Source organism: Gnatocerus cornutus, chromosome 5 (assembly GCF_029298725.1).
Source record: "Gnatocerus cornutus isolate USDA-ARS CGAHR chromosome 5, icGnaCorn1.1, whole genome shotgun sequence".
NCBI lineage: Eukaryota > Metazoa > Arthropoda > Insecta > Coleoptera > Tenebrionidae > Gnatocerus > Gnatocerus cornutus.
Window position 1 is genome coordinate 20055195 of NC_142237.1, and position 21659 is coordinate 20076853.

A 21659-nucleotide genomic window follows, 5' to 3' on the forward strand; every position below is an offset into this window, starting at 1 on the left:
GTGCTTGCAGTTCTTGTGACGATGATTTAGTTTAAATAAAATCTAGTGTTATAAAAAATGATGGTATTTTCGTTGGATTCTTGCGTTGCAGACACTTGTTGCGAGGCTGTATCATCTCCTCAATTGGAGCCAATTGAGAGCCCATTAGATTTAATTTACTTTAACTCGCTCAATTGGTGATGGCGTAGGGGTCACATGTACCGACACTGTCATCTATGCGGGACACGCAAGTATAGATGCTCTATGAACAAAAAAATGTGATGGATGATATAAGAGAACTGTGGCGGCCCACTCACAGGAATTGGTACAGTCGGAATACAAAGATTTACACTTAGTCATTGTTCTTCAAAATATGCGGGGTAATGTGAAAAATGACACAAAAGGGAAGATTTGCAGAATCAGAATGTTTTACATATCCCGTAAAATCTTGAAATCTCTGGCAAATCAAAATAAATTTGTCAATTACATCTACTAAAAATTTTAAGAATTTCACAAAGAAGCTAATTTTCTACACTCCCTGGTTGCATTTTGTTTGTATTTATTTCATATTTTGCTCAAAAATCTGCAATTCTTTTTCGCATTTTGCATTCAATTGAGAAAAAGCGAAAAATATGCACAAACAAGCAATACAGTCGGGGCTCAATAATTTTGCACATCATTTTATTGATATTTTAAAAATCTTAATGTAGATACTATGCATTACTGTCAATTTGACGTGCAAATTTCAATGAATTTTGTCAAGAATGACAGTAATAATAAAATTTATAAAGAGCTCTTTACACTTTGACGTCGAAAATTGTTCATAGTTCATTATACAATTTCTTTATTTCATTTTTTGTTGTTATTTTTATGGTTTTCTTCAGCTTCAGCCCTTTCTTTTCATGTGAATTTGTCAGGTTTTTTTTTCTCTGATTTTTTCCCATTTTTTTCCATTTATTGATCTGTGGATCAAAGTCCCGAATTATAAAGAGTTTTCCAAGAATTTTAACTTTTCGCAGAACTTCAGCTTTTAAATCATCAGATTTTTAGGTTTTTATATTAATTCTCATGGTTTCTGATAATCAGATTCATATCTCTGAGATTCTAAAATTTTTTTATCTACTTTAAAACATTATTTTTGAAAAACCAAGAAGTGATATTCGATATTCTAGATTAAAATTATATGACTTTGATAACTGAGAGCTCCGGAGTTTCTAAATTTCGAGGATTTCAAGACTCAAAAGCTTTAGAAACTTGAGTACACAGTAAATTGACCAAGTAAACATTCAATAACCAAATTAAGTGACTTTCAAACCCCACAAAATTCAATTCGGTGTAAAATTTATACAGGTAAAATTATACAGTGGCCGGAAAGTCGCGCAACCCCGTGAAACTGATGTTGCCATAGATTATCGGAAAAATGTTAAAAAAATCTAGGCTTTCAATTTTTCGAGATATAATGGATTGAAAAGGAAAAGTTTAATGCCAAAATTAACGATTTCTGTGCAATAATTTTACGTTCAAATGAATTTGTTACCTATAAGACAGTTTGTTCAATGGCAAAATGCAAAAAAAATTGGAAAAAAAATTCTGAGAAATGCCTGAAAACAAGATTTTTAAATCAACAATGTCGTGGCATCGTTTACATAAAACCATAGTTATATTACTCGTTCATGAGCTGGACTGACTAACGCCAACAATTTACAGCAATGTCACTATGGCTTTGAATACTGGAAATTTAAATTATTGAGGGAACAGTTTAGCAATGTTGCCTGCAAAAACAAAGAGTGTAAATTTTTTTTAACATTTTTTGGTACTCTACAGAGACCACCCAATTACCCCCTTTCAAGGTGGTGCGCCACTTTCCGGACACTGTTGTATTTCGAAATTAAAGAGCGAGAATAAAAAAATCGTTTTAAACAAAAAAATTGTAAGAAAAACCAGAAAATCTATAATTAAAACATACAATAATGAAGACTAAAACTAGGTAAGTACGTAAAAAACTCATATTTATTTTTATGTGTCTCCCATTTACCACGACAATTAAATTGTAATAACCTATTTCCTTATTAAACCGGCTGGTGCAAAAATGTAACAGGACGTTGACAAAACTCAGCGCGACAGTGGTCCAGACGCGACAGAAATAAATCATCAGAAAAAACCTCTCACATTACCATTAAAATGAGAGCAAAAATGGTGATTTTATCGTCATTTCATATTTGAGTGCATCCAAGCCCCTTTCCCTAATTATGTAAATTTATGGTATTGTTGCACTTAAAAAGTCTCGATCATAAGTTTAGATATAACACAGAAAATGGATACCTACCACCATGACCACCATATGTCGAGAAGTTACGATGAGATTAGGTCTTTGAAGGGAGAGTTTGTGGCGACTCATGAGGGTAGCACGCGTCTAAATACACCTATAACACTACAAAGAGGTCCGCAAATAGCAAAGAATGAGTATTATGGGGGTTTCCCACGCAACGGATTTGGGGAAGAAGTTCTCAGAGAAATGGGATGACAAGAGGGGTGGATTTCAGATGAAGATAGAGAAAAATGGTTCTAATTAATGTGGTTGGTAAATGTGCAAGACTTATGGGCGGATTTACACAATAATTTATTTGAAATTAAGTTAATCTTGCAACTAGGTAATTTGACGATTCCTGATAGTTGATTGGCGAAAAAATTAGTCCTTTTGGTTTTAGTACACATAAATAAATGATTATGATATAAATTTTCCGAATGGTAGTAGCTTTCTTTCTTCCGTTTTTTTTCAAAAAAATTTATTTTAAATCTTCGCGCTTGCAGACCAGGGAAATTGTGTTTTCGCAAGTTCCCAAATTCACGAAAGTGTCACTCCATGGTTTCACTCCATGGCATCGCCGACTCCATCTTATACCAAGCCTGTTCAATTTTGATTTCTCCCCTTTGCAAAAAGTTCCCTCAAGGTCATCGCCGTACATACGCCAGCGACCCCAACGACGAAAAATCGTATCAAATTCTGGTGATAATTCTTTCATTTTGGTGACATTTCCGTCACTTTGAAAGTTGAAGTGATGATAGGTTAGGTATGTCGGGTAAATTCATCAAAAATTACGGCATCTGGAATGCAAGGAAAGCGATTTCTCCGAACTTCCATAAAGAAAACAGATCATTCTCTTCGCGGAAACGGCTACTAATCAGAAATATATAATTAAAAATCAAAAAATGCCCGAACTGTGTTTCAAGAAATTGTCGAGAGTGGCGCTAGTGTACGCACGCCTCACGTACTCATGGCCTACTTTGCGGGAACAGATCTCGAAAGCTATTGAACAGGCTTGGTATAAGATGGAGTCGGCGATGTCCATGGTCGACGGTGGCGGACTCTGTGTTTAAGTCACATAAGTTTTGTAATTTTCATAGTAAAAGAATACAGGTTTCTAATTTACTTTAATTGACGAGGATACATATAATTATATAATTCAAACAGAGAAACAAATACAATGTTTATGTTTTGTTCAACCAAAACTTTTAACATGTGTTATGTTGAAATTTGAGTTTTTAGTTTTTTCTCGAGTTTTCTTCAGTTTAGTGTTGTAGTTTATAAGAACGGTTAAAGTTACACTGGTCATTTTGTTTTGTTGTTGCAATAGAACTGAATTTATTTAAAAATTAGGGTTAGCCATGGGGTCTTGGATCTAGGGTAGAAAGAGTTGTCCCATAATGTTGAAATTTTGCACACATGTTTTCCTTGGCCTCAATATACCGTAAAAAATCAAATTTCAAAATTTATGGGTGGTATGTTAGGGGTTGGGGGTTGAAAACAAGAAAAAATTGAGTTTTTTATTTTAGTACTCCGAAGCTCCTATGTCAAATTTGGCGTTTCTAGGGGAAAAATTATTAAAATTTAATGAAACTGTCAAAATTATGGATAAGGACTTGATATAGACAGGATAAACTATACATATAAACTATAATTTTGAAATAATTTACGGGCATTTTAGAGATTAAAAGAAACTAGAAAAAAAAATATGGCATAATTTTTGCGCTTTATTAAGGGGGTGCAATGGGGTGAAGAGGTTGTTTTTTTAAGAAAACGTAAATGTAATCAGCACATGTTTTCGACGTCAGCAAAGGGCATCTAATCTGAAAATCTTGAATTTTTTGTTCAAAGTTTACAATTTATTTGAGATATTTTTAGAGAAGCGTCACTTGCAAAGGTTTGCCAAAGGATTAGCACCTGACGTCTTGGATGCCATCAAATGGAATTTACAAGTGATTGTAATGAGTTGGAATTAGAGCAATAATCAATTACCAATAATTAAGAATGGATAGTTTCGTCCATTACAGATTGTTTGCCTCGTCTTTTTTAGGTTGCACTTTTTGCAGGAAGGAGGGAAAGTGTTGAGTTTGTGTTTTTTTGTTTTAATTACATTTATTCAGTTTAATTTAAGGGTTTTGTTTTTTATCATCCTTACATAAGGAGTAATCCTGCAAATGGTTTTGATTCAAAAATTGAGGTACAAATCCGAGCCAAATACAGTTAAACTTCAAACCAAAAGTTTAGCCCTTTCGTGAGATTGGCGGAACTATTAACTTCAGCGTTATTCCGCTAGGTGGTGTAACAGTAAAATTTAGAAGCAAGACCAACTCTATCCGTATAAAAGGCCTGTTGGCTCCCTATTAAAACGAGTGATTTTCGTAAAAATTTATAACTAAAACTATGGCCAAACTTCTGATATCGACATCTCGCTTATTTTTTCGAGTAAACTCGAGTTATTATACATCAGTGAACGCAGAATTTTACGCAGATTCCAAATCTGGGATTTAAATTCAGATCCGACAACAAATAACTGAGTTATGGCCGATCAAAGTTTCGGATAGTTGATTTTCATTTTTTCTCATTTTTCCCAATTTTCAAAGTTAAATATCTCGGAAACTATTAGAGATATTGAGATGCGGTTTGCGCCATCGTTTTTCTCGGCTCATTTTACGTTAGAAAAAGTGCTTAAAAGCCCAAAATTCGATAGTCGATTTTTCGCGAAAAAAAATTGCGACTCAAACGATGAAAATTTTTATTTTTTTTTATTTTTGGGCATAACTCGTAAACCGTTTGTTTGATCGATCTCAAATTGGGCCAGTGGATAGATTTTGAGCTCCTCTTTCGACTGATATATAATTCAATGCTATTAAACGTCATTTTCATTTTGAAAACATTGATTGAAAATCACCCCAAAATGACCAATTCCAAACAGTTTTTGGTCAATGCTTTCTTTATTTCGTAGGTAAACTCAATAAATTTTGACTCATTTTACGCAGAATCTCACGCTGAATCCAAATCTGGAATTTAAATTCAGATCCGACAACAAATAACTGAGTTATGGCCGTTTGAATTTTTGGGTTGTCGCCAGATGGCCAAATTTTTGAAGGTTCCAAACAATTCATGCTCGATATCTCGAAAACTATTTCAGATATTGGAATGCGGTTTGCGGCATCGTTTTTCTCGCGATTTTTTACATAAAAAATCGTTTTTAGATTTTCCAAAAGTCGAAATTTGCAAATTTTCGCAAAAATTCATGACTAAAACTATGGCCAAACTTCTCATACCGATATCTCGCTTATTTTTTAGAGTAAACTCGAGTTATTATACATCAGTGAACGCAGAATTTTACGCAGATTCCAAATCTGGGATTTAAATTTAGTGTCTTTATGATGTCATGGCTTTTGTAGTATCAGAGGAAGATTAACACCTAAAACTATTTGGTTTGTTTTAGTCGGAAAAAGAAATGAGCACTGAAATGTCCGACAAGCTGGCTGCGGTTACATCAGCATATAAAAACAACAATGATCTACAAGAATTGAAGAAGTCGTTAAATGAGATATTTTGGAGGAAGCGCCACTTGCGAAGGACTAACCTTGGCTCTTGGCTCTTGGATCAGTTGGAATTAGAGCAATAATCAATTACCATTAATTAAGAATGGATAGTTTCGTCCATTTCAGATTGTTTCCCTCGTCTTTTTTAGGTAAGCCAACAAACATGTTCCTAATGAAACTTTTTCACACTTTTTGCAAGAAGGAGGGAGAGTGTCGAGTTTGTGTTTTTTTATTTTATTAATACTCCTTTAGTTTAATTTGAGGGTATTGTTTTTTATCATTCTTCCTTATTCCTGCAAATGGTTTTGATTCAAAAATTGTAAGTTTTAAAAACAAAAGTTTAGCCCTCTGGTGAGAGGAGGCGTGAACTATCAACTTCGGCGTTATTCCGCTAGGTGGCTTTTATGGAAAAACTTCTCTCACTTTTCGGTGTAAATAAATACAATAAACTACTTAACTTGTTAATTTTAACCTCAGAAAAACGAATCTAAACTTTGATTTAAGATTTACGACTTTGTTAATATTTTATTTAATATTATTTATGGACTAAAGACTGTTGACGCATGTCCTAGCTTCTATGCTTCGTTGACAGATTGCTTGACGCGGGAAATTGAATTTTAAAATTTTTAATTTGCATTTTCTCAAAAAATCTTGCAGATAGCGAGGAACGGAGACCAAAAATGGATGTGGAAATGTCAAATTATGCCATGTGCATAGTTTCGTGTCGATCTGCGAACTTTCGCGTTTTTCGCCAAAAAAAGTTCAAAGACTTAAACATCATGGATTTTTGGCGATTTCGACAAAAAATAAAATCTCTTTGAAACCGACTTTTTCCATCAATTTGGACCTCAGGAACAAGAATCCGTCAAAGATTTTTCGATCAGACGCTCCGTTAATGTTTTATTAATTTTTCAAACTTTTATTTGGTTTGCAGTTTTTCGATGAAAATTAAAGCAAGAAAATACTCTTTTTATTAATTTTGTCCTCAGGAGTAAGAATCTAAAGTCTGATTTAACATTCACGACTTGGTTACGATTCTATTAATTATTAAAAATTATTGTGTCTCTATCTTAACGTATGTCTTAACTTGACTATTTTGACAGCACACATTGAGGTTATGTTCATGATTTAACAAACTACCAGAATTCTTTACTGTTTACTTTCTCGTTCTTCTGGGCATGGTAGCAAAGAAATTACACAAGTTAAGAAGTTCATTTGAAGCTATTTAGAGTTGGAGTTGATTTGCAACAAATTGATGGGTCTTTATTGAAATTTTTAAACGCAGGTAAGCTGAAAACTGTTTGAATTCCAGCCTTGAAATGTTTCGTGGTATTTCCAGGTTCCAACTTCATTACCAGAGTTTATTATTAAAGAGACTGAATCGATGGATGATACCCATAGCCTAAGATGTCGAAAAGGCGGTTGTCGTCGCTCAACGCTGAAGGACTCTGCAAGTTATTGCACAGAATTGAAGAAACCACCCATTCAGTGCTCCCAGAGTACAGTGAATTGATCCATCACGAAAAAGGTGCTGCTTTACTGCAATATGGATGAAAAAGGTTAAATTCAAAGTCAAATGTTCTTTTTCCAGTGGTTGAAGATGTCGTTCAGTGACTGGGAGATGTTTCAAGTGTTGCCTTATTGCATTGCGGGAGCACGAAGTTTGCAATGTTGAGTCTACGAGCAGAAAACGAGTATTCTCCTCTAGAGAAGAGCCAAAGGAACTCAACCAACGGAAACAGAGCATCATCGAGATGCAGTTGTCAAGAAAGAAAATATGTACTACAAAGGCTCTGAAGGTCATCTGGTGTCTTGTGAGCTATTTTGTGAAGTCAAGGAAACATCATTTATTGGTTTCTTGAAAACGCGAGATCTGTTTGTTCAGGAAGGATGGAAGGTTTGTTTGTTTTCTTTTCTCTCCATTCATGGTCTCACCTTAATCTCTTAGTTGCAGCTTAACACAACTTTGTTGTCTTTCCTGTTGGTCAAGAAGCAGGCGCAATTAAAAGCTTTGCCGTGAAGAAACAGCAATTGACTGCACAGAGTAAGAAGAGTTTTTCAGGTGAGATAAACAAACATGTTCTTGATGAAACTTTTTTACACTTCTTGCAGGAAGGAAGATGGTGGAAGGCGTGATATTACATCAACACTCAACTCAGGCATAGGAATGATGCCGAAGAGAGGATGCGATATCTCGAGGTTTTATAGGCTAAACAACTCCGGACTGACCGGACTATCCAGATACTTTGGGTGACAGTGCGGCGCGCGCGCGCGCTGTCGACTGAAGAGTCTGTTGATTTCGCTCAAGGATGGAATCGAAAGCGATCATTTCTGTGTCGAAGCTCTTCGAAATCGGGGAAGACTCAAAACCAAACACAAGTTTAGGTTTGTGGTTTTTCTTAAACTAATTTTGTTGATTTAGGAGAAAACGTTGCCAGAATTCGCCGACGAAATAAGAAAGTTGAAGGCGATGATCGTCAAACACGAAAACAGAATTCGAGCGTTGTTGTCTTATCATTTCTAAACAAGTGCTCAAATCGTTTGCAATTTTCGCTTCTACTTAATTATTATGTCATTTTTTATCACCCCAAAGTGGCTCTTTAATATATATTATCTACGATTGTTAAATGTCTAGTTATAGAAGATTATAATATTTTTATGAAACAAATTTTCGCGAAAATTCATGATTAAAAAAACAATGCCAAACTTCTCATATCGATATCTCGCTTGTTTTTTGGTGTAAACTTGCGTTATTATACATCATTTTACCCATCGGCCACGGTGGATTATTCCCACGGACATTTACCCATTGTTAATCCCATCCTGATCTGAAGGCTTTGGATCACATCCCTTTGGTCCGTCCAGAGGTCGATTCTCCACCCACATCTAGCCCTTAAGATCTTGTACTTGAAGTTGGTATGGTTCCTAGCCTGCGAATTTACGTTCTTTTTCTTTTTGGCGAAGTCAGAAACGCAGCTGCTGGTGGTGCTGATGCTAGTGACAAGTTGTCACGTTCCAAATGTTGCAGGTGAAGCGAGAGTTCCACGACTTCCGATGCACGTGACGTTGACTCCGCGGAAGCTTAGCCCTTCTTCGTTTTCACCGGCCTCATCTTCAGTCTCTCTGCCTCTTCGTGGTCCTCACCGCCCAAACACGGTACAAGAAATTCACGGCTTTCATCCAAGTCGTCTTCTCGGTTCTAATCCTCCTGAAATCAACCCAGAAAACTGAAAAACGATATTAAAATCCGCTCGGTTTCGAACAGTTTTCGCACCATCTTCGATCACGCAAGCAGTCCGCGAAGAGTGCAGCTCGTTTTACAGCGCGATCAAATCGACAAGAGGTACAACTTGTACACGTTCGAAATCACCACGAAAGTGCAAGCGGGGATTTTAAGGGGGGACACTTTTCAACAACGAGGTAGGGGGTTCAAGGTACAAGTCGGGTTAGACGAAATCGGCTGTCTCGCTTGTAGTAACAACAATTTAACGACGGTCAAAAGACCGAAAGAAGCGAGATTTAATGTAAGGAGTGTAGTCGAGGCGGTTTTCAACGTCTTTCTAAGTCCTGTTGTAGTTTTTAAGTAGAAACTTTGTACTCATTAATTTATTCATGTTAATGTTTGTGTTATTAATAAATTTCTTTAAATTTGCCGGTTCTTATTTGGGCTGTGTGTGATTGGTTGAAAACTAAACAGGTTTCTTCGCGACTGATATTTGAAATTTAATCGAAACCTTCTTAAAACATTTTTTTTTATTAATTTAGACTTCAGGAACAAGATTCTGTACTCTAAAGTCGGATTCAAAACGTAATTATAAGTTTACTTAAAATTAAAATTTGCAATGTGGGTAGGCAACCAATTATACACACATTATGCATTCATTTTTCGGTGTAAATAAATACAATAAACTACTTAACTTGTTAGTTTTAATCTCAGAAAAACGAATCTAAACTTTGATTTAAGATTTACGACTTTGTTAATATTTTATTTAATATTATTTATGGACAGATCTGTTGACGCATGTCCTAGCTTCTATGCTTCGTTGACAGATTGCTTGACGCGGGAAATTGAATTTTGAAATTTTTAATTTGCATTTTCTCAAAAAATCTTACAGATAGCGAGGAACGGAGACCAAAAATGGATGTGGAAATGTCAAATTATGCCATGTGCAAAGTTTCGTGCCGATCTGCGAACTTTCGCGTTTTTCGCCAAAAAAAGTTTAAAGACTAAACATCATGGATTTTTGGCGATTTCGGCAAAAAATAAAATCTCCTTGAAACCGACTTTTTCCATCAATTTGGACCTCACGAACAAGAATCCGTCAAAGATTTTTCGATCCGACGCTCCGTTAATGTTTTATTAATTTTTCAAACTTTTATTTGGTTTGCAGTTTTTCGATGAAAATTAAAGCAAGAAAATACTCTTTTTATTAATTTTGTCCTCAGGAGTAAGAATCTGAAGTCTGATTTAACATTCACGACTTGGTTACGATTCTATTAATTATTTAAAAATGGTATTGTGTCTCTATCTTAACGTATGTCTTAACTTGAATATTTTGACAGCACACATTGAGGTTATGTTCATGATTTACTAAACTTATTTTCAGAGTACAACAAATGATTAACAACGATCCTGCTTGCACAAGAGACTACCAGAATTCTTTACTGTTTACTTTCTCGTTCTTCTGGGCATGGTAGCAAAGAAATTACACAAGTTAAGAAGTTCATTTGAAGCTATTTAGAGTTGGAGTTGATTTGCAACAAATTGATGGGTCTTTATTGAAATTTTTAAACGCAGGTAAGCTGAAAACTGTTTGAATTCTAGCCTTGAAATGTTTCGTGGTATTTCCAGGTTCCAACTTCATTACCAGAGTTTATTATTAAAGAGACTGAATCGATGGATGATACCCATAGCCTAAGATGTCGAAAAGGCGGTTGTCGTCGCTCAACGCTAAAGGACTCTGCAAGTTATTGCACAGAATTGAAGAAACCACCCATTCAGTGCTCCCAGAGAACAGTGAATTGATCAAGGAGCATAACATCATGAAAAAGGTGCTGCTTTACTGCAATGTGGATGAAAAAGGTTAAATTTAAACATGTTTTAAGTCAAAGTCAAATGTTCTTTTTCCAGTGGTTGAAGATGTCGTTCAGTGACTGGGAAATGTTCAGAGTGTTGCTGATTTCATTGCGGGAGCACGAAGTTTGCAACGTTTTCAAACCTGATGAGTCTACGAGCAAAAAACGAGTGTTTCTCCAGAGAAGGCTCAAAGGAACTCAACCAACGGAAACAAAGTATCATCGAGATGCAGTTGTCAAGATAGAAAATACTACAAAGGCTCTGAAGGTCATCTGGTGTCTTGTGAGCTATTTTGTGAAGTCAAAGAAACATCAAGGAATGGAAGTTTATAGAGAATTTTTATTGGTTTTTTGAAAACGCGAGATCTGGAATTCTGGATGCATCGCTGCTTGTTTGAGGAAGGATGGAAGGTTTGTTTTCTTTTCTCTCCATTTATGGTTTTTGGCAAACCTGCGCTAGACGTTAACTGTTACCAATAAACATCCCTAGGGGCTGCTACCAACTTTAGACGAGTGCATTTGATGGTCACGTGCAGTAAAATTCGTAATTTTGGAATGCGGTTTGCGGCATCGTTTTTCTCGCGATTTTTTACATAAGAAATCGTTTTTAGATTTTCCAAAAGTCGAAATTTGCAAATTTTCGCAAAAATTCATGACTAAAACTATGGCCAAACTTCTCATATCGATATCTCGCTTATTTTTTAGAGTAAACTCGAGTTATTATACATCAGTGAACGCAGAATTTTACGCAGATTCCAAATCTGGGATTTAAATTCAGATACGACAACAAATAACTGAGTTATGGCCGATCAAAATTTCGGACAGTTGATTTTCATTTTTTCTCATTTTTCCCAATTTTCAAAGTTAAATATCTCGGAAACTATTAGAGATATTGAGATGCGGTTTGCGCCATCGTTTTTCTTGGCTCATTTTACGTTAGAAAAAGTGCTTAAAAGCCCAAAATTCGATAGTCGATTTTTCGCGAAAAAAAATTGCGACTCAAACGATGAAAATTTTTATTTTTTTTTATTTTTGGGCATAACTCCTAAACCGTTTGTTTGATCGATCTCAAATTGGGCCAGTAGATAGATTTTGAGCTCCTCTTTCGACTGATATATAATTCAATGCTATTAAACGTCATTTTCATTTTGAAAACATTGATTGAAAATCACCCCAAAATGACCACTTCCAAACAGTTTTTGGTCAATGCTTTCTTTATTTCTTAGGTAAACTCAATAAATTTTGACTCATTTTACGCAGAATCTCACGCTGAATCCAAATCTGGAATTTAAATTCAGATCCGACAAGAAATAACTGAGTTATGGCCGTTTGAATTTTTGGGTTGTCGCCAGATGGCCAAATTTTTGAAGGTTCCAAACAATTCATGCTCGATATCTCGAAAACTATTTCAGATATTGGAATGCGGTTTGCGGCATCGTTTTTCTCGCGATTTTTTACATAAGAAATCGTTTTTAGATTTTCCAAAAGTCGAAATTTGCAAATTTTTGCAAAAATTCATGACTAAAACTATGGCCAAACTTCTCATATCGGTATCTCGCTTATTTTTTAGAGTAAACTCGAGTTATTATACATCAGTGAACGCAGAATTTTACGCAGATTCCAAATCTGGGATTTAAATTCAGATCCGACAACAAATAACTGAGTTATGGCCGATCAAAGTTTCGGATAGTTGATTTTCATTTTTTCTCATTTTTCCCAATTTTCAAAGTTAAATATCTCGGAAACTATTAGAGATATTGAGATGGGGTTTGCGCCATCGTTTTTTTCGGCTCATTTTACGTCAGAAAAAGTGCTTAAAAGTCGAAAATTCGATAGTCGATTTTTCGCGAAAAAAAATTGCGACTCAAACGATGAAAATTTTTCAATTTTTTTATTTTTGACCATAACTCGTAAACCGTTTGTTTGATCGATCTCAAATTGGGCCAGTGGATAGATTTTGAGCTCCTCTTTCGACTGATATATAATTCAATGCTATTAAACGTCATTTTCATTTTGAAAACATTGATTGAAAATCACCCCAAAATGACCACTTCCAAACAGTTTTTGGTCAATGCTTTCTTTATTTCTTAGGTAAACTCAATAAATTTTGACTCATTTTACGCAGAATCTCACGCTGAATCCAAATCTGGAATTTAAATTCAGATCCGACAACAAATAACTGAGTTATGGCCGTTTGAGTTTTTGGGTTGTCGCCAGATGGCCAAATTTTTGAAGGTTCCAAACAATTCATGCTCGATATCTCGAAAACTATTTCAGATATTGGAATGCAGTTTGCGGCATCGTTTTTCTCGCGATTTTTTACATAAGAAATCGTTTTTAGATTTTCCAGTAGTCGAAATTTGCAAATTTTCGCAAAAATTCATGACTAAAACTATGGCCAAACTTCTCATATCGATATCTCGCTTATTTTTTAGAGTAAACTCGAGTTATTATACATCAGTGAACGCAGAATTTTACGCAGATTCCAAATCTGGGATTTAAATTCAGATCCGACAACAAATAACTGAGTTATGGCCGATCAAAGTTTCGGATAGTTGATTTTCATTTTTTCTCATTTTTCCCAATTTTCAAAGTTAAATATCTCGGAAACTATTAGAGAAATTGAGATGCGGTTTGCGCCATCGTTTTTTTCGGCTCATTTTACGTCTGAAAAAGTGCTTAAAAGTCGAAAATTCGATAGTCGATTTTTCGCGAAAAAAAATTGCGACTCAAACGATGAAAATTTTTCATTTTTTTTAATTTTTGGTCATAACTCGTAAACCGTTTGTTTGATCGATCTCAAATTGGGCCAGTGGATAGATTTTGAGCTCCTCTTTCGACTGATATATAATTCAATGCTATTAAACGTCATTCCCATTTTGAAAACATTGATTGAAAATCACCCCAAAATCACCACTTCCAAACAGTTTTTGGTCAATGCTTTCTTTATTTCGTGGGTAAACTCAATAAATTTTGACTCATTTTACGCAGAATCTCACGCTGAATCCAAATCTGGAATTTAAATTCAGATCCGACAACAAATAACTGAGTTATGGCCGTTTGAATTTTTGGGTTGTCGCCAGATGGCCAAATTTTTGAAGGTTCCAAACAATTCATGCTCGATATCTCGAAAACTATTTCAGATATTGGAATGCGGTTTGCGGCATCGTTTTTCTCGCGATTTTTTAAATAAGAAATCGTTTTTAGATTTTCCAAAAGTCGAAATTTGCAAATTTTCGCAAAAATTCATGACTAAAACTATGGCCAAACTTCTCATATCGATATCTCGCTTATTTTTTAGAGTAAACTCGAGTTATTATTCATCAGTGAACGCAGAATTTTACGCAGATTCCAAATCTGGGATTTAAATTCAGATCCGACAACAAATAACTGAGTTATGGCCGATCAAAGTTTCGGATAGTTGATTTTCATTTTTTCTCATTTTTCCCAATTTTCAAAGTTAAATATCTCGGAAACTATTAGAGATATTGAGATGCGGTTTGCGCCATCGTTTTTCTCGGCTCATTTTACGTTAGAAAAAGTGCTTAAAAGCCCAAAATTCGATAGTCGATTTTTCGCGAAAAAAAATTGCGACTCAAACGATGAAAATTTTTATTTTTTTTTATTTTTGGGCATAACTCCTAAACCGTTTGTTTGATCGATCTCAAATTGGGCCAGTAGATAGATTTTGAGCTCCTCTTTCGACTGATATATAATTCAATGCTATTAAACGTCATTTTCATTTTGAAAACATTGATTGAAAATCACCACAAAATGACCACTTCCAAACAGTTTTTGGTCAATGCTTTCTTTATTTCTTAGGTAAACTCAATAAATTTTGACTCATTTTACGCAGAATCTCACGCTGAATCCAAATCTGGAATTTAAATTCAGATCCGACAACAAATAACTGAGTTATGGCCGTTTGAATTTTTGGGTTGTCGCCAGATGGCCAAATTTTTGAAGGTTCCAAACAATTCATGCTCGATATCTCGAAAACTATTTCAGATATTGGAATGCGGTTTGCGGCATCGTTTTTCTCGCGATTTTTTACATAAGAAATCGTTTTTAGATTTTCCAAAAGTCGAAATTTACAAATTTTCGCAAAAATTCATGACTAAAACTATGGCCAAACTTCTCATATCGATATCTCGCTTATTTTTTAGAGTAAACTTGAGTTATTATACATCAGTGAACGCAGAATTTTACGCAGATTGCAAATTTGGGATTTAAATTTAGTGTCTTTATGATGTCATGGCTTTTGTAGTATCAGAGGAAGATTAACACCTAAAACTATTTGGTTTGTTTTAGTCGGAAAAAGAAATGAGCACTGAAATGTCCGACAAGCTGGCTGCGGTTACATCAGCATATAAAAACAACAATGATCTACAAGAATTGAAGAAGTCGTTAAATGAGATATTTTTGAGGAAGCGCCACTTGCGAAGGACTAACCTTGGCTCTTGGCTCTTGGATCAGTTGGAATTAGAGCAATAATCAATTACCATTAATTAAGAATGGATAGTTTCGTCCATTTCAGATTGTTTCCCTCGTCTTTTTTAGGTAAGCCAACAAACATGTTCCTAATGAAACTTTTTCACACTTTTTGCAAGAAGGAGGGAGAGTGTCGAGTTTGTGTTTTTTTATTTTATTAATACTCCTTTAGTTTAATTTGAGGGTATTGTTTTTTATCATTCTTCCTTATTCCTGCAAATGGTTTTGATTCAAAAATTGTAAGTTTTAAAAACAAAAGTTTAGCCCTCTGGTGAGAGGAGGCGTGAACTATCAACTTCGGCGTTATTCCGCTAGGTGGCTTTTATGGAAAAACTTCTCTCACTTTTCGGTGTAAATAAATACAATAAACTACTTAACTTGTTAATTTTAACCTCAGAAAAACGAATCTGAACTTTGATTTAAGATTTACGACTTTGTTAATATTTTATTTAATATTATTTATGGACAGATCTGTTGACGCATGTCCTAGCTTCTATGCTTCGTTGACAGATTGCTTGAAGCGGGAAATTGAATTTTAAAATTTTTAATTTGCATTTTCTCAAAAAATCTTACAGATAGCGAGGAACGGAGACCAAAAATGGATGTGGAAATGTCAAATTATGCCATGTGCATAGTTTCGTGTCGATCTGCGAACTTTCGCGTTTTTCGCCAAAAAAAGTTCAAAGACTAAACATCATGGATTTTTGGCGATTTCGACAAAAAATAAAATCTCCTTAAAACCGACTTTTTCCATCAATTTGGACCTCAGGAACAAGAATCCGTCAAAGATTTTTCGATCCGACGCTCCGTTAATTTTTTATTAATTTTTTAAACTTTTATTTGAATAGCATTTTTTTCGATGAAAATTAAAGCAAGAAAATACTCTTTTTATTAATTTTGTCCTCAGGAGTAAGAATCTGAAGTCTGATTTAACATTCACGACTTGGTTACGATTCTATTAATTATTTAAAATTATTGTGTCTCTATCTTAACGTATGTCTTAACTTGACTATTTTGACAGCACACATTGAGGTTATGTTCATGATTTACTAAACTTATTTTCAGAGTACAACAAATGATTAACAACGATCCTGCTTGCACAAGAGACTACCAGAATTCTTTACTGTTTACTTTCTCGTTCTTCTGGGCATGGTAGCAAAGAAATTACACAAGTTAAGAAGTTCATTTGAAGCTATTTTTAGTTGGAGTTGATTTACAACAAATTTATGGGTCTTTATTGAAATTTTTAAACGCAGGTAAGCTGAAAACTGTTTGAATTCCAGCCTTGAAATGTTTCGTGGTATTTCAGGTTCCAACTTCATTACCAGAGTTTATTATTAAAGAGACTGAATCGATGGATGATACCCATAGCCTAAGATGTCGAAAAGGCGGTTGTCGTCGCTCAACGCTGAAGGACTCTGCAAGTTATTGCACAGAATTGAAGAAACCACCCATTCAATGCTCCCAGAGTACAGTGAATTGATCCAGGAGCATAACATCATGAAAAAGGTGCTGCTTTACTGCAATGTGGATGAAAAAGGTTAAATTTAAACATGTTTTAAGTCAAAGTCAAATGTTCTTTTTCCAGTGGTTGAAGATGTCGTTCAGTGACTGGGAAATGTTCAGAGTGTTGCTGATTTCATTGCGGGAGCACGAAGTTTGCAACGTTTTCAATCCTGATGAGTCTATGAGCAAAAAACGAGTGTTTCTCCAGAGAAGGCCCAAAGGAACTCAACCAACGGAAACAAAGTATCATCGAGATGCAGTTGTCAAGAAAGAAAATACTACAAAGGCTCTGAAGGTCATCTGGTGTCTTGTGAGCTATTTTGTGAAGTCAAAGAAACATCAAGGAATGGAAGTTTATAGAGAATTTTTATTGGTTTTTTGAAAACGCGAGATCTGGAATTCTGGATGCATCGCTGCTTGTTTGAGGAAGGATGGAAGGTTTGTTTTCTTTTCTCTCCATTTATGGTTTTTGGCAAACTTGCGCTAGACGTTAACTGTTACCAATAAACATCCCTAGGGGCTGCTACCAACTTTAGACGAGTGCATTTGATGGTCACGTGCAGTAAAATTCGTAATTTTGGAATGCGGTTTGCGGCATCGTTTTTCTCGCGATTTTTTACATAAGAAATCGTTTTTAGATTTTCCAAAAGTCGAAATTTGCAAATTTTCGCAAAAATTCATGACTAAAACTATGGCCAAACTTCTCATATCGATATCTCGCTTATTTTTTAGAGAAAACTTGAGTTATTATACATCAGTGAACGCAGAATTTTACGCAGATTCCAAATCTGGGATTTAAATTCAGATCCGACAACAAATAACTGAGTTATGGCCGATCAAAGTTTCGGATAGTTGATTTTCATTTTTTCTCATTTTTCCCAATTTTCAAAGTTAAATATCTCGGAAACTATTAGAGATATTGAGTTGCGGTTTGCGCCATCGTTTTTCTCGGCTCATTTTACGTTAGAAAAAGTGCTTAAAAGCCCAAAATTCGATGGTCGATTTTTCGCGAAAAAAAATTGCGACTCAAACGATGAAATTTTTTATTTTTTTTTATTTTTGGCCATAACTCCTAAACCGTTTGTTTGATCGATCTCAAATTGAGCCAGTAGATAGATTTCGAGCTCCTCTTTCGAATGATATATAATACAAAGGTATTAAACGTCGTTTTTACATTAAAAATAGTGATTGAAAATCACCCCAAAATGACCACTTCCAAACAGTTTTTGGTCAATGCTTTCTTTATTTCGTAGGTAAACTCAATAAATTTTGACTCATTTTACGCAGAATCTCACGCTGAATCCAAATCTGGAATTTAAATTCAGATCCGACAACAAATAACTGAGTTATGGCCGTTTGAATTTTTGGGTTGTCGCCAGATGGCCAAATTTTTGAAGGTTCCAAACAATTCATGCTCGATATCTCGAAAACTATTTCAGATATTGGAATGCGGTTTGCGGCATCGTTTTTCTCGCGATTTTTTACATAAGAAATCGTTTTTAGATTTTCCAAAAGTCGAAATTTGCAAATTTTCGCAAAAATTCATGACTAAAACTATGGCCAAATTTCTCATATCGATATCTCGCTTATTTTTTAGAGTAAACTCGAGTTATTATACATCAGTGAACGCAGAATTTTACGCAGATTCCAAATCTGGGATTTAAATTCAGATCCGACAACAAATAACTGAGTTATGGCCGATCAAAGTTTCGGATAGTTGATTTTCATTTTTTCTCATTTTTCCCAATTTTCAAAGTTAAATATCTCGGAAACTATTAGAGATATTGAGATGCGGTTTGCGCCATCGTTTTTTTCGGCTCATTTTACGTCAGAAAAAGTGCTTAAAAGTCGAAAATTCGATAGTCGATTTTTCGCGAAAAAAAATTGCGACTCAAACGATGAAAATTTTTCAATTTTTTTATTTTTGACCATAACTCGTAAACCGTTTGTTTGATCGATCTCAAATTGGGCCAGTGGATAGATTTTGAGCTCCTCTTTCGACTGATATATAATTCAATGCTATTAAACGTCATTTTCATTTTGAAAACATTGATTGAAAATCACCCCAAAATGACCACTTCCAAACAGTTTTTGGTCAATGCTTTCTTTATTTCTTAGGTAAACTCAATAAATTTTGACTCATTTTACGCAGAATCTCACGCTGAATCCAAATCTGGAATTTAAATTCAGATCCGACAACAAATAACTGAGTTATGGCCGTTTGAATTTTTGGGTTGTCGCCAGATGGCCAAATTTTTGAAGGTTCCAAACAATTCATGCTCGATATCTCGAAAACTATTTCAGATATTGGAATGCGGTTTGCGGCATCGTTTTTCTCGCGATTTTTTACATAAGAAATCGTTTTTAGATTTTCCAAAAGTCGAAATTTGCAAATTTTCGCAAAAATTCATGACTAAAACTATGGCCAAACTTCTCATATCGATATCTCGCTTATTTTTTAGAGTAAACTCGAGTTATTATACATCAGTGAACGCAGAATTTTACGCAGATTCCAAATCTGGGATTTAAATTCAGATCCGACAACAAATAACTGAGTTATGGCCGATCAAAGTTTCGGATAGTTGATTTTCATTTTTTCTCATTTTTCCCAATTTTCAAAGTTAAATATCTCGGAAACTATTAGAGATATTGAGATGCGGTTTGCGCCATCGTTTTTCTCGGCTCATTTTACGTTAGAAAAAGTGCTTAAAAGCCCAAAATTCGATAGTCGATTTTTCGCGAAAAAAAATTGCGACTCAAACGATGAAAATTTTTATTTTTTTTTATTTTTGACCATAACTCGTAAACCGTTTGTTTGATCGATCTCAAATTGGGCCAGTGGATAGATTTTGAGCTCCTCTTTCGACTGATATATAATTCAATGCTATTAAACGTCATTTTCATTTTGAAAACATTGATTGAAAATCACCCCAAAATGACCACTTCCAAACAGTTTTTGGTCAATGCTTTCTTTATTTCTTAGGTAAACTCAATAAATTTTGACTCATTTTACGCAGAATCTCACGCTGAATCCAAATCTGGAATTTAAATTCAGATCCGACAACAAATAACTGAGTTATGGCCGTTTGAATTTTTGGGTTGTCGCCAGATGGCCAAATTTTTGAAGGTTCCAAACAATTCATGCTCGATATCTCGAAAACTATTTCAGATATTGGAATGCGGTTTGCGGCATCGTTTTTCTCGCGATTTTTTACATAAGAAATCGTTTTTAGATTTTCCAAAAGTCGAAATTTGCAAATTTTCGCAAAAATTCATGACTAAAACTATGGCCAAACTTCTCATATCGATATCTCGCTTATTTTTTAGAGTAAACTCGAGTTATTATACATCAGTGAACGCAGAATTTTACGCAGATTCCAAATCTGGGATTTAAATTCAGATCCGACAACAAATAACTGAGTTATGGCCGATCAAAGTTTCGGATAGTTGATTTTCATTTTTTCTCATTTTTCCCAATTTTCAAAGTTAAATATCTCGGAAACTATTAGAGATATTGAGATGCGGTTTGCGCCATCGTTTTTTTCGGCTCATTTTACGTCAGAAAAAGTGCTTAAAAGTCGAAAATTCGATAGTCGATTTTTCGCGAAAAAAAATTGCGACTCAAACGATGAAAATTTTTCAATTTTTTTATTTTTGACCATAACTCGTAAACCGTTTGTTTGATCGATCTCAAATTGGGCCAGTGGATAGATTTTGAGCTCCTCTTTCGACTGATATATAATTCAATGCTATTAAACGTCATTTTCATTTTGAAAACATTGATTGAAAATCACCCCAAAATGACCACTTCCAAACAGTTTTTGGTCAATGCTTTCTTTATTTCTTAGGTAAACTCAATAAATTTTGACTCATTTTACGCAGAATCTCACGCTGAATCCAAATCTGGAATTTAAATTCAGATCCGACAACAAATAACTGAGTTATGGCCGTTTGAATTTTTGGGTTGTCGCCAGATGGCCAAATTTTTGAAGGTTCCAAACAATTCATGCTCGATATCTCGAAAACTATTTCAGATATTGGAATGCGGTTTGCGGCATCGTTTTTCTCGCGATTTTTTACATAAGAAATCGTTTTTAGATTTTCCAAAAGTCGAAATTTGCAAATTTTCGCAAAAATTCATGACTAAAACTATGGCCAAACTTCTCATATCGATATCTCGCTTATTTTTTAGAGTAAACTCGAGTTATTATACATCAGTGAACGCAGAATTTTACGCAGATTCCAAATCTGGGATTTAAATTCAGATCCGACAACAAATAACTGAGTTATGGCCGATCAAAGTTTCGGATAGTTGATTTTCATTTTTTCTCATTTTTCCCAATTTTCAAAGTTAAATATCTCGGAAACTATTAGAGATATTGAGATGCGGTTTGCGCCATCGTTTTTCTCGGCTCATTTTACGTTAGAAAAAGTGCTTAAAAGCCCAAAATTCGATAGTCGATTTTTCGCGAAAAAAAATTGCGACTCAAACGATGAAAATTTTTATTTTTTTTTATTTTTGACCATAACTCGTAAACCGTTTGTTTGATCGATCTCAAATTGGGCCAGTGGATAGATTTTGAGCTCCTCTTTCGACTGATATATAATTCAATGCTATTAAACGTCATTTTCATTTTGAAAACATTGATTGAAAATCACCCCAAAATGACCACTTCCAAACAGTTTTTGGTCAATGCTTTCTTTATTTCTTAGGTAAACTCAATAAATTTTGACTCATTTTACGCAGAATC

The 21659-nt window shown here is 34.7% G+C and overlaps 2 protein-coding genes and 2 long non-coding RNA genes across 7 annotated transcripts; all 4 read left to right on the forward strand.

The window, feature by feature from the left end:
- The first annotated feature begins 5743 nt into the window (after positions 1–5743).
- On the forward strand, positions 5744–8072 carry LOC148175588 (uncharacterized). Of its 2 annotated transcripts, XR_015770179.1 has the most exons (5): positions 6909–7120; positions 7175–7363; positions 7427–7732; positions 7784–7897; positions 7948–8072. It is a non-coding gene; the product is annotated as an uncharacterized LOC148175588 (long non-coding RNA). The 2 variants fall into 2 exon arrangements; XR_015770178.1 differs by lacking the exons at positions 7784–7897; positions 7948–8072 and adding an exon at positions 5744–5984 and having other exon boundaries at positions 6493–7120; positions 7427–7610.
- Positions 8073–8136: 64 nt separating this feature from the next.
- On the forward strand, positions 8137–9166 carry LOC148175589 (uncharacterized). Its single transcript, XR_015770177.1, has 2 exons — positions 8137–8220; positions 8864–9166. It is a non-coding gene; the product is annotated as an uncharacterized LOC148175589 (long non-coding RNA).
- Positions 9167–10390: 1224 nt separating this feature from the next.
- LOC148175590 (kinase D-interacting substrate of 220 kDa-like) lies at positions 10391–15297 on the forward strand. 2 transcript variants are annotated; one of them, XM_088035974.1, is made up of 3 exons: positions 10391–10633; positions 10688–10918; positions 10967–11091. In XM_088035974.1, exons 2-3 carry the CDS (start codon positions 10756–10758, stop codon positions 10987–10989), a joined length of 186 nt encoding a protein of 61 aa, XP_087892100.1. In that variant the 5' UTR covers positions 10391–10633; positions 10688–10755; the 3' UTR covers positions 10990–11091. The 2 variants fall into 2 exon arrangements, with proteins under 2 accessions (XP_087892100.1, XP_087892099.1); XM_088035973.1 differs by lacking the exon at positions 10391–10633 and adding an exon at positions 15223–15297 and having other exon boundaries at positions 10821–10918; positions 10967–11322.
- A 694-nt stretch (positions 15298–15991) lies between these two features.
- On the forward strand, positions 15992–17345 carry LOC148175591 (kinase D-interacting substrate of 220 kDa-like). Of its 2 annotated transcripts, XM_088035976.1 has the most exons (3): positions 15992–16658; positions 16712–16942; positions 16991–17099. In XM_088035976.1, the coding sequence occupies exons 2-3, from the start codon at positions 16780–16782 to the stop codon at positions 17011–17013; spliced, it is 186 nt and encodes a 61-aa protein (XP_087892102.1). In that variant the 5' UTR covers positions 15992–16658; positions 16712–16779; the 3' UTR covers positions 17014–17099. The 2 variants fall into 2 exon arrangements, with proteins under 2 accessions (XP_087892102.1, XP_087892101.1); XM_088035975.1 differs by lacking the exon at positions 15992–16658 and having other exon boundaries at positions 16851–16942; positions 16991–17345.
- The last annotated feature ends 4314 nt before the right edge of the window (positions 17346–21659 follow it).